At 49.9% G+C, this 18,294-nt stretch overlaps 1 protein-coding gene across 5 annotated transcripts in view; it reads right to left on the reverse strand.

The window, feature by feature from the left end:
• Positions 1 to 1,294: 1,294 nt before the first annotated feature.
• Positions 1,295 to 18,294, reverse strand: part of MGMT (O-6-methylguanine-DNA methyltransferase) — a 143,844-nt gene continuing 126,844 nt past the window's right edge. For 2 of the 5 annotated variants that reach the window (XM_063405092.1, XM_063405091.1), the window contains exons 5-6: positions 10,869 to 11,008; positions 1,295 to 2,454 (exon numbers count right to left, since the gene is read on the reverse strand). In XM_063405092.1, coding sequence (XP_063261162.1) covers positions 2,215 to 2,454; positions 10,869 to 11,008 — 380 coding nt within the window. In that variant the 3' untranslated portion in view covers positions 1,295 to 2,214. The remainder of the gene's footprint in view (positions 2,455 to 10,868; positions 11,009 to 18,294) is intronic. The other 3 variants (XM_063405094.1, XM_063405095.1, XM_063405096.1) reach the window with 2 other exon arrangements.

Consider the following 18,294-nt stretch of genomic DNA (forward strand, 5'->3'; position numbering starts at 1 on the left):
TGGGCACCCCTGGGCATCTGTGGGGACAGAGAGTGACCCAAACCCAACCCAACCCCCAATCCCTGCACCTCCTTGGCGCTGCTTTATTTTATTTTATTACTACTTTATTTACATACAAAGCACATGAGATATATAAATATATATAATTTGTGTCTGTATGATTTGTCTTTTGTATATATCTCTGTATATCTGTATATCTGTACATCTGTACCTATGTCTATCTGTATATATGGATGCAGATATACATGTACACACACAAATTCGTGTTTCACGAATGCCAAGTGTATATTTGGATGTTCAGGGTTATTTCTGTCCAAAGCCCCCCCAGTCCCCTCGGTGTCCCCCCCCAGGACCCCCCAAACCTGGGGGGGGGGAGCGCCCCCAGCCCCGCGCCGCGCGCCCTCTGTCGGGCAGAGCCCGAACTGCACCGTCCCTGTCCCTGTCCCTGTCCCTGTCACTGTCCCTGTCCCTGTCCCTGACTGTCCCTGTCCCTGTCCCATCCCTGTCCCTGTCCCTGTCCCTGTCCCTGACTGTCCCTGTCCCTGTCCCTGTCCACCTCCACCTGCTCCTCTCCATCCCTGGCTGCCCCTGACCCTGTCCCTTGCCCTATCCCTGTCCCTGACTGTCCCTGTCCCTGACTGTCCCCATGTCCGTGTCCCTGTGCCTGTCCATCCCTCCCTGTCCTTATCCCTGTCCCTGACTGTCCCCATGTCTGTGTTCCTGTCCCTGTGCCCGTCCATCCCTCCCTGTCCTTATCTCTGTCCCTCACTGTCCCTGTCCCTGTCCCCCAGTGCCTGTTCCTGCCTATCCCCTCTTTGTCCATCCCTGCCTGTCCCTGCCCACCCCAAATCCCCGACCAGAACAGGATTTCACTCCCAAACTTGGCTGTTTTCCCTGGGAAAGGCATTACCCGCCCCAGCCCCAGCGCTCCCCACAAAAACAGAGTCACATCCCTGAAAACGCCCAAATATCTGAAAAAAACCCACCGAGGGATGCAAATGCAGGAAAGGTTAAAGTTGACGTTTGCTGCCGCCTGCTTTTGGTGGCAGCATGTATTAGAGGTATAAAAAAATAATAAAATACACCCAAACTGTACATATTATAAGGCCGTATTTTTATCTCGGGGTTCTGGTGACACGTACAAACCACTTGAGCTTTGCTTCTGTGGTTTATATCACCACAAGAAACCCTTGATAAAAATACAGCTTTATATTGTACAGTGGGGTATAGTTTATTTTCCCCATATATCACACCCTGTGTTTTATTTATAAACAGACCCAAAGACACTTGCACATGCAAAGCAGTTTTTTTATTGAAGTAATTCCGAGGTATCAATAATCCTGGATTAACTAACGCATTGCCACACAATAATTTTTGGGGGGCAGCAATGGCCTTTCTAAAGAGACATCCATGAAAATATGACAAAACACATAAAAAAATCAGTATTTCCATGTTACAATTTACGATTCCCATACTGGAAATTTCAGCTTCTGGTGGCTCGTACTCGCAGAGAACCCTGCTAAAACCACCTCAAAATTTAGCTTTAATGTCTCTTGAATCCTTCCAATGGAGAGGCTACAGGAAATAAAGCTTTGGATAACAGAGAAACGTGAAAATCTGAAGGAAAACTGAAATGATAAAGGAATGTGTTGCTGATAAGGAAGCAACTACGACGAGCTTTACAGTATTTTGCCAAATTTGGCTAATCAAACTGCTTATCCAAAATATACAATTTCTCAGCAACATCCCTTCCCCACTCTACGCAAAAGGAAAAAAAAATCCCATCTCCCCACAAAAAAAGAAAAGGCAGGAGTAAGGAATTCAAGAGCTGCCTGCTTTTGCACAGATCTCACTGTGCTCCCTCAACTCCTGCTCAGGTAAAACCAGGTTTAATGCCCCAAACTGGGCAGGGGGAGCTGGGCAGAGCCAGGCGCCTCCTCAGGGGAAGCTTCCACCTCCCATTTGCCACGTCCCTCCCGCTCCCTTATCCCTGCTTTAATGGACATTAAAAATAGAACAAGACAGGGCTGGAGATGGGAACAAAACCCATGCACAACAGGCCTGGATCGCTGTAGCCATTCTGCTGTAAAATGTAAAAACAAGAAAGGGCAGCCGAGCTGCCTCCCCCAGGACACAGCCCGCTTTTTTAATACAGCGGTGCCACCGCGCATTTCACTTTGGATGTTGCATTATATTTACGTGTCACTCAAATATTTACCGTTTTCCCCAGTAGTGCTGGGTGCTCTGAGGGCTCGTTTGGGGCCCGGGCTGTGGCTGTGTTAGTGGCCCGCCAGCTTCTCCCTGTGCCGCCTCTCGTGGGACAGCAGCCACTCCTTCAGCCGCTGGCCCCCGCCGTAGCTGCCGCTGTCGCCGCTGCTGCGGATCACCCTGTGGCACGGGATGAGGATGGGCACCTGCAAAACACCCCAAACCCGCCAGGATGAGGATGGGCACCTGCAAAACACCCCAAACCCGCCAGGATGAGGATGGGCACCTGCAAAACACCCCAAACCCGCCAGGATGAGGATGGGCACCTGCAAAACACCCCAAACCCGCCAGGATGAGGATGGGCACCTGCAAAACACCCCAAACCCGCCAGGATGAGGATGGGCACCTGCAAAACACCCCAAACCCGCCAGGAGCCAGGGTGAGGCCGAGGGGAGCGGGATGTGGCCCTCAGTGCCCAGGGCTTGGTGTGTTCCAGCGTGAAGGACGCTGAGATTCCCTGAGTCTGGAAATCCAGAGCGCTGAATCCAGCAGCACTGGGCTGGCAAGGACACTGGACACTGGGCACTGGGCTGGCAGGGACACTGGGCTGGCAGGGACACTGGACACTGGACAATGGGCACTGGGCTGGCAGGGACACTGGGCTGGCAGGGACACTGGGCACTGGACACTGGGCTGGCAGGGACACTGGGCTGGCAGGGACACTGGACACTGGGCACTGGACAATGGGCACTGGGCTGGCAGGGACACTGGGCTGGCAGGGACACTGGACACTGGACAATGGGCACTGGGCAGTGGGCTGGCAGGGACACTGGACACTGTGCTGGCAGGGACACTGGGCTGGCAGGGACACTGGGCACTGGACACTGGGCACTGGACACTGGGCTGACAGGGACACTGGGCACTGGACACTGGACACTGGGCTGGCAGGGACACTGGGCTGGCAGGGACACTGGGCACTGGACACTGGACACTGGGCACTGGACACTGGGCTGACAGGGACACTGGGCTGGCAGGGACACTGGACACTGGACACTGGACACTGGGCACTGGACACTGGGCTGACAGGGACACTGGGCTGGCAGGGACACTGGACACTGGACACTGGGCACTGGACACTGGGCTGGCAGGGACACTGCGCTGGCAGGGACACTGGGCACTGGGCTGGCAGGGACACTGGACACTGGGCACTGGACACTGGACACTGGGCACTGGACACTGGACACTGGGCACTGGGCTGGCAGGGACACTGGGCTGGCAGGGACACTGGGCTGGCAGGGACACCGGGCACTGGACACTGGACACTGAGCTGGCAGGGACACGGAGCCGCCACAGCAGGGCACAGACAGAGCTCATTGCCACCCCTGGAGACCACCCCAGCTCTTAGGAAAAAAATAGGCACGGACAGGAGTTTTAATACATAAAAATGATGTAAAGTCTTTAAAAGGATAAACCTGAGATATTAAATTCCATATATAAAATCTTCCCTGCAGCACTGGGTTCTGCTGCCCTGCGCCAGCTGAGCCCTCAGTGCCCAGGGTGGGGAACGAAGCCTCACAGACCCAAAATGCACATGAGGAACTATTTAAATTGACACTGGGAAAAGAATTGTTCCCTGGGAACACAGGGTGCCCAGAGCAGCTGTGGCTGCCCCTGGATCCCTGGCAGTGCCCAGGGCCAGGCTGGACACTGGGGCTGGAGCAGCCTGGGACAGTGGGAGGTGTCCCTGCCATGCAGGGGTGGATTTTAAGGCCCCTTCCCACTCAACCCATTCTGGGATGCCATGATCATCCCAGGACTAGAAGATTTCTGGGAAAAAAATAGATTATTGAGAAGGGATCCCAGTGCCTCAGCTCCCCAGCAGATCCTCTTCCTGCTGTAGCACCTCCATGTGCACCCTGGAGAAATTCTCTGGAAGACCAAGGCATTATTTATTATTTAGCAGCAAGTCAATCCAAAATGGGTTGTGAATTTTTAAAACCTCCAACAGGAGAAGTTTGATTCCGACCTATCCAATTTTAAGAACTCTTTTTTTCCCCCTCTCTGCCTTCCACTCCCTATCATTTATAACCCCACGACAGATTCTGCAAAATCAATGCCAGAAGTTCCATAATGGACTGATAATGCAGAGCAGAACATAAACGTGATTTTTTGTTGGTTTTGTTTTTTTTTTCTTTTTTTTTATTACAGGTGATTATCATAGCTGAAGTACACACCATAAAAACTGCAATACATCATCTCTAATCACGGGTGTGTTTTGGTAACTGCATAGTAATGGCATTTCAACAGCGGAGCTGGGACAACAACCACTCACCAAAAGGGCAGTTCTCACAAATCTGGGGACTTCAAGTCCAAAATTGTAATTTATTTCTGTGTAGACACACAGACAAATTACACACTTTACCCTCACTTATTTTAATCCCATTTAATCATACAGTTCAAGCACAGTGGTACATTTGAGCCTGGGATACAGAAACCCCAAAGTAGCTGAGCAGCTACTGGCCAGACCATAAATTGAGAGGGTTTTTTTTGGGGTGTTCTTTCACTTTACTTAGCTAATTTCAGTGCTTGAAATTTAAAATCTTAATCTCAGCCCACATTAAATGGGAATACACACAGGTGCTGATCAAGGTTTAAATAAAAAATACTTCCAATATTTGCTGCATTTGGAGGTGGCAATGCCTCAAGTGATTAATCCATCTGTGACAACTCCAGTGAGTACCAATAAAAACTTTGCTCCATGGCAGGCCATCCCACAGTTGGTTTATGACTTTTTCAAAGAAATTGGTTTTTTGGGTTTTTTTTGCAAGTGTTTTTCTGGTTTGGGGTTTCTCTGCCTTTACACTTTATAGTTACTGCAGGAGGCTTGGCTTGAGTGACAAAGCCATAATAATACACTGTAAAACATCTCTGAGGTTCATTTGCAATCCCTTAAAAATACACACAGTAAAGCAGCGGATTTTGGTGGCAAGGCTATAAATCTTGGTGGAAGAAAAAATGAAAAGGGCTTTATTTTAAGGTGTGGGGTCTTGGAGGATCCCTGGGTGGGTGCAGGACCTGTTCACAGCACAGGAAAATGGGGCTGAGCCATCACCACCAAGCAAAAAGAAGAGGTATGAAATTAATGCTGCTTTTTCCATGCCCAAAACAAAGAATTCCATGCTGAGATTGTCCCAACACAAGCACCCATCCGTCACCCTCCACAGCTCTGGATGCAGAAGTGGTACAAAGATCATACCAGCACTGTAATTTAAAAATATTGAATATTGCTTTGGTTTGGCTTAATTGTGGTGACAACGTTCAGCCTACTAAAATAATTAAACCTGCTAAAATTTATTAGGGCCCTAAGGACATTTTAGAGGGAGAACTACCCTAGTCTGGAGCTTTAATGCCTCAGCTACATTTAATGTAATTTTTATCAATAACCAAGCAGCTCATAATATTATAGCGCTGCTGAAATCTTCATGCTGTGAAATCTAATTCCTCTCCTCCACGAATCCATCACACACACAGCCCCTACCTCAAACGCTATAAAACTTCCAAACCCAGAGATTTGTCTCCAACAAAAAAAAAAAAACAAAACATGAAGGAGCCCTCGGATCGATGCTGGAGTCCCTCTGATTCGGGCACCAGCTGAATATTTTTTCCAACTTTGCTTTTGTTCTTCTGGGTAGAGGCCCACAAGGGAAAGAGCTTGTTTTCACTCGCAGCCTCATCAATACCTAAATCCTGGTGAACAAGTGACACTGAGAAGCTGTAATCAATAGCTCCCTGTGCGTTTTTTCTTCTGGTCAAATGGTTCAGCACTACTGACAGCCCTGACACTCGGAACATGATGCTAAATCTTTATCAACAGCCAGCTGGGTGAGTGGCACAAGGCTGGGCCGGTCATTAACGCTCCTGGCGGTCTGTGAATAAACCAACTCCTCCAGAATGAGCTTGTTTAGGAAAAAAAAGGTGGGGGGAAGCTCCCTGCCCACAGGGTGCATCACTCTGAACTGCTTTTAGGAGATTCTGGCGCTCTGGCTGTTGGCAGTGCTCAGTTTGAGGTGAGGGAACTCTCCCATGGCACGGCTGAGGGGCTGGAGAGCTCCTGAATCCGCCCGGCCCAGCCAGGCCATGAAGGAAACTGCTGAGGGATCACACTGAGACACTCCCAGCAGAAAAACCATGCTGGTCTGCTCACATCAGAGAATCCCAGACTGGCCTGGGCTGGAAGGATCTTAAAGATCATCCAGTTCCACCCCCTGCTTATCTCCACCTCTTCCCCAGCAGAAACAAATCCTATGTGTGAGATAACCTGATAACCCAGTGTGGGTCTCAGGTTATCGCTGGCCACCAAAGGAGGCAAAGGTACTGGGAATGAAAGCAGGGGGACAAGGTTCTACCCCAGAGGTGCTGGCACTGCCCAGGCTCCCCAGGGAATGGTCCCAACCCCGGGGCTGCCAGAGCTCCAGGAGGGTTTGCACAAAGCTCCCAGGGATGCCCAGGGTGGGATTTTTGGGGTGTCTGTGCAGGACCAGGGGTTGGGATGATCCCTGTGGGTTCCTCCCAGCTCAGGACATTCCCTGATCCAGTGGATGGGCACTCAGGCACTTTCATGTGCCCACAGTGTCTCAGATCCACCCGTCACAATTTTGTCACAAACACACGACTGCTCCCCCAGTGTCCCAAACGTTTTGGTTGAATATCCACGACTCAGCTCAATGTTATATCTGTGACTGAGCATGGACTGGTGTAATAACCTCGATTTAGGACAGACTGGTGGCAGGATCAGGCTGTGCCCCTGGCTGGGGTGAGCCCAAGGAGCAGCACAGCTGGAGAGGCACAAACCCAGTGTAGGCAGCTCTGAGTGCCGTGATCAGACCGCTGAAGATGTCTTATTTAAGGCACAGAACACTCATTTAGGATGGCCTTGGACTAATCAGCCCAACATTCCCCATTTCCCACGAGCTTCTGTGATTTCTGTTTGATCCTCCTCTACCAGTCTAATGAGATTTTTAATTGAACTTTATGGGTTCCCTTTGAGGACCACAGACCTTGCAATCAGTGTGAGCCACAGCAAACCCTGGGAAGTCTCTCCTGTCAAAGGTGAGCCATCCCCACCCTGTCCTGGGCATAAACTGAGGCAGCTGCTGCTGGCACCTCTTCCAGCTGCTCGTAAAGCTGCAGGCCAGCACAGGAATTGTGTGAAACATCCCAGCTGCAAGGGGAAACCTGTGGAACCACACTACCCAAATTGAAGACCAAGCCTGGATTCACAGGAGGGAGAAATGTGCTGGTATCTGGTGGAGAAAGGTGAGTTTGTGATTTTACCCAAGTGTTTGAGGGACAATGTGATGCCCAGCTCGGGGTTATTTCAAAGGGCCCTTTTTCCTGGTGCTACCAGTGTTACTAAATCAGGTTTATCACAAATCCACCTACCAGCACACCAGGCTGCTCCGAGCCCCATGCACCCTGGCCTTGAGCACCTCCAGGGATGGGTTTGGGCTGAGGGTTTAGACCCTGGGTGGCTGCAGAGCCATCTCTGACCTCCCGTGTGTTTTCACATTGGTCCTTTCAGTATTTTCTTTAATCAGATTTCTACGAGGCTGCAACGTGGAGTTGCAAATTGGGTCAGAAAATCTGTTTTCGCAAGAGTTGACGGCTTTATATATAGAAATAACAAAGGTGAGGGTTTTTTTTGCAGTGCCACATTTTATCTTTATCTTTCACCTCATGCATAAAATCCGTGTGTATTACGCAGAGGCAGCCTGCACATGATGGCTCACAGGCCAAGCACCACGGAGACATTTCTGTGGGAAATATGAGGAGCAGTGAACAGTTGCTCACACTGAAGTGCAAAAGGACGATGTGTGTGTGTGTGTTTGCCTGTGGAATAGGGATGGAATTTCAGATTACCTCCAGGAGATGAGCAGTGGCAAAATTGTGGTTTGAGATGGGCAGGACTCTCATTACAGCACTGATTTTTTTTTTTTTAATCATCAGCTTTCTATGATGAAATATTGAGGTGGTATTATATTAATACAGCTCTTTTTCCCTACAGCTATACATTATTATCTATAACTATAGCTTAAAAATTTTCTGCTGGGGACAGAAACCACTGCAGCCACGGTATGGGCTGGGAAATGGCAATAATAGCTAGGACCCCATTTAAAAAAATTGCAGGAGCTTTGCTGTATATTTTCAGAACTATTTTCATCCTTCCTCACAGGGGAAAAAGCAGGAATTTTCACACCACAACCTGCTGTTACCACTACTTTGGATGCTGCTGCTCCACTGCAGCCTGAGGGCAAAGCTGGGTACATTTCTAGGCGACAGCAATTACATCTCCTTTTGCACAACACTGGATTGTTATTCTTTGAGAACTGTTTCCTGCAGGTTTGCATTGGATTGCCTCATCTTAATGTACACCAGATTATATTGGAAAGCATTCCATCATATTAAAATAGTTTGTATTGTCAAGTACAATGCGGGCTATTGACAAAACACTGCTTATGCTGCTCATAGGAACTGCTTCACAGGGAAAGCTGAGGATGCTGGAAATACCGGGGTGGGCTCAGAGCCTAACCCCACATGGGATTGTGTGGGTGTCCCTGGCTGGTGCTGCCATGGGAATTGTGGAATGAGATGGGCTTTAAGGTCCCTTCCAACCCGAATTGTTCTGGGATTCTGTGATTCTGGGGGTTTAGGGATTGAGCTGCTCCTCAGCAGTGCAGGTCCATCACCTGAGCTGCTCCTCAGCAGTGCAGGCACACCCACCTGAGCTGCTCCTCAGCAGTGCAGGTACATTTACCTGAGCTGTTCCTCAGCAGTGCAGGTACACCCACCTGAGCTGCTCCTCAGCAGTGCAGCTACACCCACCTGAGCTGCTCCTCAGCCATGCAGGTACACCCACCTGAGCTGCTCCTCAACAGTGCAGCTACACCCACCTGAGCTGCTCCTCAGCAGTGCAGACACATCCACCTGAGCTGCTCCTCAGCAGTGCAGGTACATTTACCTGAGCTGCTCCTCAGCAGTGCAGGTACACCCACCTGAGCTGCTCCTCAGCAGTGCAGGTACATCCACCTGAGCTGCTCCTCAGCCATGCAGGTACACCCACCTGAGCTGCTCCTCAGCAGTGCAGGTACACCCACCTGAGCTGCTCCTCAGCAGTGCAGCTACATCACCTGAGCTGCTCCTCAGCAGTGCAGCTACATCACCTGAGCTGCTCCTCAGCAGTGCAGGTACATTTACCTGAGCTGCTCCTCAGCAGTGCAGGTACACCCACCTGAGCTGCTCCTCAGCAGTGCAGGTCCATCACCTGAGCTGCTCCTCAGCAGTGCAGGTACATCACCTGAGCTGCTCCTCAGCAGTGCAGGTACATCACCTGAGCTGCTCCTCAGCAGTGCAGGTACATCCACCTGAGCTGCTCCTCAGCCATGCAGGTACACCCACCTGAGCTGCTCCTCAGCAGTGCAGGTACACCCACCTGAGCTGTTCCTCAGCAGTGCAGGTCCATCACCTGAGCTGCTCCTCAGCAGTGCAGCTACATCACCTGAGCTGCTCCTCAGCAGTGCAGGTACATTTACCTGAGCTGCTCCTCAGCAGTGCAGGTACACCCACCTGAGCTGCTCCTCAGCAGTGCAGGTACATCACCTGAGCTGCTCCTCAGCAGTGCAGGTACACCCACCTGAGCTGCTCCTCAGCAGTGCAGGTACACCCACCTGAGCTGCTCCTCAGCAGTGCAGGTACACCCACCTGAGCTGCTCCTCAGCAGTGCAGGTACACCCACCTGAGCTGCTCCTCAGCAGTGCAGGTACATTTACCTGAGCTGCTCCTCAGCAGTGCAGGTACACCCACCTGAGCTGCTCCTCAGCAGTGCAGCTACATCCACCTGAGCTGCTCCTCAGCAGTGCAGGTACATTTACCTGAGCCCCCAAACCCCCCACACGAGGATGGGGCTGATCCCAACCCAGCCACAGGACACAGCACCCACTGAACAACACCCCAGCTTCAGACACCCACCCAGCTGCCTCAGGTGCATAAATACACCTGAAAAGCTAAACCCAGACAAAGAAAAGGGAAAGCAGACACAGATCACTCAGTATAAGAAACGATTTTCCCCAAATGCACAGGCCTAACCTTGAGGACTGCTCCCTCCAGCTGGCTCAAATTCAGGCAACTCACCTCTGGAATCCCAGACTGGTTTGGGTTGGAAGGGACCTTAAAGTCACCCCATTCCACCCCCTGCCATGGGCAGGGACACCTTCCACTCTCCCAGGGTGCTCCTGGCCTTATTTTTGGAATTGTACTTATGCCAGAGTGGAGGACTGTGTTCAAGACAACCAAAACCACCCATAATCTGCCAACTGAGGGAAGATAAAAGACTTCCCCAACATCAAAATACGTAAGGAAGTTTGAGAGCAACAAACTGCAGAGGCTGGTGAGTAACAGAAGTGCTTCTTTCCCCAGCACCCCATAAATGGTAGGGCATAAATCACGCTAAAGTGGGCTGTGCATTATTGCTGATTAAAACCACTTCCTGACCTTACTCCTCACGGCACACCAGTTTTCAGAGCAGATAAATTTAACCTGATGACATTTAGCCATACCAGAGCTCCCTAAGCCCAGCCTGTGGGCTGGGGGTGCCCTGGACTCACCGGGTTGCTCCTCATGGCTCCCCCCACGGCTCGGGCTGCCCGGCTGTTGCCAGCCAGATCCGCCAGCTGCTTGTAGGACACAGCCTCCCCGAACTTCACATCCCTCTGCAGCGTCCACAGCACCCGCCTGGTGAAGGAATCTGCAAGGCACAGGGAGAGAGAGCTGCTTGGATGGAGAGGTTGGGACGGGGCAGCCACAAAACCCAAGGCAGAGCAAGGTTCAATGGCAGTTTTCTGATTTCAACCCCCTGTTATTGTGCCCTGTATGACTACATTTAAATATGTGACTATTAGAGAGAGCTTGGAGTAACTGAGCACTACAAAAAAAGGATTTAAGGCTTTGATTTTCCTATATTTTTAATTTGCTCGGAGTACAATTATCCTGTTAGCTCGCACAATGTGGCTTTTCCCATTAAATTGGCGGAGTATAAATTAGCATAGAGTCAAATTAAAAGGGAAGGAATAAGTGGCTGTACCTATCTGACAAAGGCCTGGCATCTCCAGCTAATTCCCAACTTCAGCTGGGACGTGGCAGGGACGCCCTAGAGCCAGCACACTCTGAATTATCCTGGCTGGCTGCATTTTATAGTGGGGACCCCCGAGCTACTGCTCAGCACTGCACACACTGCCAAGAGTAAGGACTAGCTGTGACCTTGAATGTCCTGCACATCCTTAATGATACAGGAGGGAAAAAATATAATGTCTCAGCCAGTATTTTAATTTTAATTCGGCAGCAAATTGCTTTAAGTGTTCCAATTGCTGAAATAATGAATAAGCAAATGCATTAGGAGAGGCTTTCTTTGGCATCTCAGGGTGTTACCCAGCCAAGGACTGTTTGAAGGAAGGAAAAAGGATAGTCCTGTTTGGGTTTGAGTTGGGTTGAACACCTCTTGCTCTTCCAAGGCACTTGGAGAAGCTCTCAAGAGTTAACTGGTGGGAACTTACTGAGAGGAGTGAGCTGGTGACTAAAAAATGGGAAAAAAGGAGGAGAGACCCCCTCCCCCAGCTGAGAGCCTCAACCTCTCGTTCTGGCAAAGAAACAAACTGATTAAAAACATTTTCTTTCTTTAGTTGTCAAAAAAGACATTGATTACCTTCTGTAGGAAGGTAAAGAAATGTGATTTTGTTCTTAAAGGAAACCCATACGGCGTTATGTGTGTGTTAAATAATAAAAATCACTTCTTAACTGAAGGGAATGATAATCACTTCATTGAAAAAATCTGTTTAGTCTTTATTATAACATTAAGCAAATTAAACATCAGCATAATCCAGGTGATACGAGAAAAGGGTCATCAAAGAAATTAACTTTGTTGTTCATTAATTTACATGGATTAGTAGAGGGCAAAGAGATAGCAAATCTGCTCTAGTTTTTTATGATATAATTTCAAACTGTACACCATTTGTGGCAGTAGGGTGACTTTGGGGTTAATCAGACTGATTTGTCCTTTTAATTGCTTTCTATTCAAAGAAAATTCATTAGATAATGTTCTCTTCAAAATTCATGAATCAATTTAACTGAAGAAACCACATTAACAGCTTTGGGTTCATTAGCACAAGCAGTTGTGTTACTGGCTGATTGCTACGAGGGTTTCCTTAGGCAAACAGATTTTGTTTACTGTGATTCCTTCAGAAAGGTTTATTTCAAATCAAACTGGTCCTTATTAATTTTTTAGTCTTTTTAATCTGGCAGGATTAGCTTTAACCTCCCTGCTCAAGGGTCTTGGGGAGTCACTGCCTGATGACATCTTTTAAATGACAACCGGCCAGAAAATCCCTTTTTTACCCTCAGTTTTGACAGCCTGGGATGGAGCTGAAACTTTTGGGAACCTGATGGAATCAGGGAGAAAATGGAGCAAAGTGCACCTGGACAGGGAGCAGTGAGGGAGAACGGGGCAGCTGCAGAGCCCCAGCACAGCCCAGAGAGCCAAGAGGTGCCCAAAGCCCCAGGACAGGCTGGCACAGGGACACAGACCATCCTCATCCTCCTCTCACACACAGGGACACAGACCATCCTCATCCTCCTCTCACACACAGGGACACAGACCATCATCATCCTCCTCTCACACACAGGGACACAGACCATCCTCATCCTCCTCTCACACACAGGGACACAGACCATCCTCATCCTCCTCTCACACACAGGGACACAGACCATCCTCATCCTCCTCTCACACACAGGGACACAGATCATCCTCATCCTCCTCTCACACACAGGGACACAGATCATCCTCATCCTCCTCTCACACACAGGGACACAGACCATCCTCATCCTCCTCTCACACACAGGGACACAGATCATCCTCATCCTCTCACACACAGGGACACAGATCATCCTCATCCTCCTCTCACACACAGGGACACAGACCATCCTCATCCTCCTCTCACACACAGGGACACAGATCATCCTCATCCTCTCACACACAGGGACACAGATCATCCTCATCCTCCTCTCACACACAGGGACACAGACCATCCTCATCCTCCTCTCACACACAGGGACACAGATCATCCTCATCCTCACACACACAGGGACTCAGATCATCCTCATCCTCCTCTCACACACAGGGACACAGACCATCCTCATCCTCCTCTCACACACAGGGACACAGACCATCATCATCCTCCTCTCACACACAGGGACACAGACCATCCTCATCCTCCTCTCACACACAGGGACACAGACCATCCTCATCCTCCTCTCACACACAGGGACACAGACCATCCTCATCCTCCTCTCACACACAGGGACACAGATCATCCTCATCCTCCTCTCACACACAGGGACACAGATCATCCTCATCCTCCTCTCACACACAGGGACACAGACCATCCTCATCCTCCTCTCACACACAGGGACACAGATCATCCTCATCCTCTCACACACAGGGACACAGATCATCCTCATCCTCCTCTCACACACAGGGACACAGACCATCCTCATCCTCCTCTCACACACAGGGACACAGATCATCCTCATCCTCTCACACACAGGGACACAGATCATCCTCATCCTCCTCTCACACACAGGGACACAGACCATCCTCATCCTCCTCTCACACACAGGGACACAGATCATCCTCATCCTCACACACACAGGGACTCAGATCATCCTCATCCTCCTCTCACACACAGGGACACAGACCATCCTCATCCTCCTCTCACACACAGGGACACAGATCATCCTCATCCTCTCACACACAGGGACACAGATCATCCTCATCCTCCTCTCACACACAGGGACACAGACCATCCTCATCCTCCTCTCACACACAGGGACACAGATCATCCTCATCCTCACACACACAGGGACTCAGATCATCCTCATCCTCCTCTCACACACAGGGACACAGATCATCCTCATCCTCACACACACAGGGACTCAGATCATCCTCATCCTCTCACACACAGGGACACAGATCATCATCATCATCCTCCTCATACACAGGGACACAGACCATCCTCCTCTCACACACAGGGACACAGACCATCCTCATCCTCCTCTCACACACAGGGACACAGATCATCCTCATCCTCCTCTCACACACAGGGACACAGACCATCCTCATCCTCCTCTCACACACAGGGACACAGAGCATCCTCCTCTCACACACAGGGACACAGACCATCATCCTCATCCTCCTCTCACACACAGGGACACAGATCATCCTCATCCTCCTCTCACACACAGGGACACAGACCATCCTCATCCTCCTCTCACACACAGGGACACAGATCATCCTCATCCTCCTCTCACACACAGGGACACAGACCATCCTCATCCTCCTCTCACACACAGGGACACAGATCATCCTCATCCTCCTCTCACACAGGGACACAGATCATCATCATCCTCCTCTCACACACAGGGACACAGATCATCCTCCTCTCACACACAGGGACACAGATCATCCTCATCCTCCTCTCACACACAGGGACACAGATCTTCCTCTTCTCACACACAGGGACTCAGATCATCCTCATCCTCCTCTCACACACAGGGACAGAGAACATCCTCATCCTCCTCTCACACACAGGGACACAGGGGATCCTCCTCTCACACACAGGGACACAGATCATCATCATCCTCCTCTCACACACAGGGACAGAGAACATCCTCATCCTCCTCTCACACACAGGGACACAGACCATCCTCATCCTCCTCTCACACACAGGGACACAGATCATCCTCCTCTCACACACAGGGACTCAGATCATCCTCATCCTCCTCTCACACACAGGGACACAGATCATCCTCATCCTCCTCTCACACACAGGGACTCAGATCATCATCATCCTCCTCTCACACACAGGGACACAGATCATCCTCATCCTCCTCTCACACACAGGGACACAGGGGATCCACTGGCCAGAGCCACTGGACACTTTTCATGGGAGAAATCCATGCCTCTGCTCCCACATAAAACACTCGTGAAGAGTTCACAAGAACGAAACATTTAGCAATCGTGCACATCCTTTTGGAAATGCAGCTGAAAACTCAATTCCATCCTGTGGGGAGCAAAGGCATTAATTGGTGTAAGGGGCTCGAAGGGGCAGTGCCAAATCCTGTTATTAAACTCTCTGCAGAGTGTGGGTGACTGTGAGCACAACCTGCCCAGCTGAGGTGCTGAACTTTCCCCACTGTCACTGTGCCCAGGTTCCATGCTGGCAAAGATGGTTATAAAGCGCTGTAAAACCCCACATAAAAACCAACACACAGGAATTCCCTGCTCCCACCAGAACTCCGTGTCCTGGGAGGCTGATGCCAGCAGAGCCATGGCTGAGGTGAGCCAGGAACGGGAGCATCACGAGGTTTGTCCTTCCTGTGCCCCCACCTGCACATGGGGGCAGCAAAAAAACCCTCCAGGTGACCACCAGGGACACCTTCCACCACCCCAGGCTGCTCCAAGCCCTGTCCCACCCGGCCTTGGACACTTCCAGGGATCCAGGGGCAGCCACAGCTTCTCTGGGAATTCCATCCCATCCCCATCCTCACAGAGAATATTTACAGATAAACTGAAACCTGTTGTTAAAGCCTAAATGCTCAGAGGTGCCTCCTATCAGCCACTAGACCTTAATTCTCCAGACTAACTTGTAAAATCCATGGGGATAATGGAGAGAAAATCAATTTTGCTTGAACACCAGCTGTATTGTAACTTCTAACAGTGTAACTGAAGGTGGGAACCAGTCCAAAGAAATAAAACCATACACTTCTAACTAATAATCATGGAATTAAGGAATGGTCTGGCTTAAAGGGACCTTAAAAATCACTTCATTCCACCCCCTTACCATGGCCAGAGACACCTTCCACTAAATCATATCTATTATATATTATTTACATATATATGTTTATATCCAATCTCTAAGAAGGATTTTTGGTGTTGGCGAGGGGCTCAGTCCCTCAGGATTCAGGATGGATGAGGGAAGAGCAGAAGGACCAGTGCCAGTCCCTTCCTGTCCCCTCCACATCTCACCTTGGGGCCAGAGAGCTCCACAAACCCCCCCAGCCTGACTTTACCTCCTTTTTAAGCTCCTTGACTAAGAGGAATTAAAGACAGACTGGTTCTCCCTTCCCCTCAACACTGGTTGCTGGGAATGTTAGTTTTTGTTTGTCGTGTTGGTTTATTTTTGTGTTGTTTGTTTTTTCCTGCTTTTCTTTTTGTTTGCTTGTTTTTCCCCCAGAGTTTTGCAAATGCAAAGACAGTTATCAACACTTGCTCCTCCTCAGCAGCCTTTTCACAGCCTGCCTGGGGTACTACACAGACAACTTTTCTTGTTTTTTTCACCCATTGGTTCTCACTGTTATTACTCTTAGTAAAAACAATCAAACCATTCAAGCACAACAGTTCAAAAATCCCCAAATCAGTCTAGAAAACAGCAGTTCCCACTGCAGCAGCAGCTCCCACCTGAGCCAGAAAACTCAAGCTGGCTCTTGGATTTGGGAAGAACACATTCCCACTCCAGTTGCAGAACCTTTCCTCACAACAGGCAATGGTGTAAAACCATTAATCCAAGCAAGAGAGTGGATTTTTTGCAATTTTGAGACTTTCTTATTAAAGGCACATTAAACCTGTCACCCTACCCCAGACTGACGTAGCCAGTGATATGTGAAGAGACAATTGTTTAATTGAAATGTTTTGCTCTTTTTGTGAGGCTGCCTCATCCCTGGCAGTGTCCAAGGCAAGGCAGGACAGGGCTTGGAGCACTCTGGGGCAGTGGAAGGTGTCAACCATGGCAGGGGTGGCACTGGATGGGCTTTAAGGTCCCTTCCAGCCCAAACCAGGCTGTGATTCCATGAAATATCAGGCACTTTTATTAAGATTTTTTGTATTGCCTGTGCTTGTATGTCTGTGAAAAGTGATGTAATAAAACAGACACACAGCTACAATGTATAAAGTTGCTGTGTGTCTGTATCACTTCAGTGAAAAATGGACCAAAATGTTTCTTTTTGATGCCATGAACACTGAGGCTGGCTCACACGGAGAGGGAGCTACGTTCAAACCCAATTAACGGGAGCCGTTCCCGATCCGTGCTTTAACACAGTTCCACACACGGCTCCCTTCAGATTTCTGAGGGGGTTGTGGGGCCAAATTCTATCCTTAGAAGCAAGGAACTCTCCCTGGACCTCATCCAGCAGTATTTCTGCAGTTAAACTCCCTGCAAGTCGGGGGGTGTTTAACTCGAGCACTAACTGATATTCTGACCCATTTTCCACACAACCCCTCACCAGCAGTTTCCTACAGCTTGCAGGAGCAGGCGGAATTTTGGAGCTGATGGAAATGAGGAGTTGGATGCTCAGCAGTGGCCCTTGGACCTCTGTGTCCGTGGGAACTCCCTCAGACTCCCAGTTCCAAACCCCAACCTCCAAACCCAAACCAGGCTTTATTCAGACCACAACTCCTCCAACACCAGCAGCTCCACCTCAGCTGAACGTTCACACCAGGCTTGGAGAGCCAGGACATCCCTAGCCAGGCTGGGCTTGGATTTGGGAGTGTGGATGGAGGAATTGCCCAGCCCCTGCTGATGTCCCAGCACCCCTGAGGTGCTTTGGGAGGCTCTGAGCAGCAGTGGTGGGGTTCCATCAAGGAGCACCCCAGAGCTGCAACTGCTCCAGGAGAGGAGAACAAATGCTCTGCATGAAGAGACAGAGGAAATATCAGCCTCTACCCAGACAATAGACTGTGGCAGCCAAGGTTTGTGCTGCACAGGGGATGGGGAGAAGTGCAAAATCCATTTATTTTATTTTATTTTATCAGTTTTATGCTGATTCCTGAGAACCTGGCCCATTTTCCTGCTCTGAGATTTCCCTCACCACAGCTGGACTCAGAGATCTGGAGCCTCCTTGGCACTGCCTCCCTCTGCTGCACTCTCCTGAGACCCCGCCTGCAGTGCTGCATCCAGCTCTGCCTTCCCAATGGAAAAGGAGCTG

Source organism: Prinia subflava, chromosome 9, assembly GCF_021018805.1.
Source record: "Prinia subflava isolate CZ2003 ecotype Zambia chromosome 9, Cam_Psub_1.2, whole genome shotgun sequence".
Classification (NCBI taxonomy): domain Eukaryota; kingdom Metazoa; phylum Chordata; class Aves; order Passeriformes; family Cisticolidae; genus Prinia; species Prinia subflava.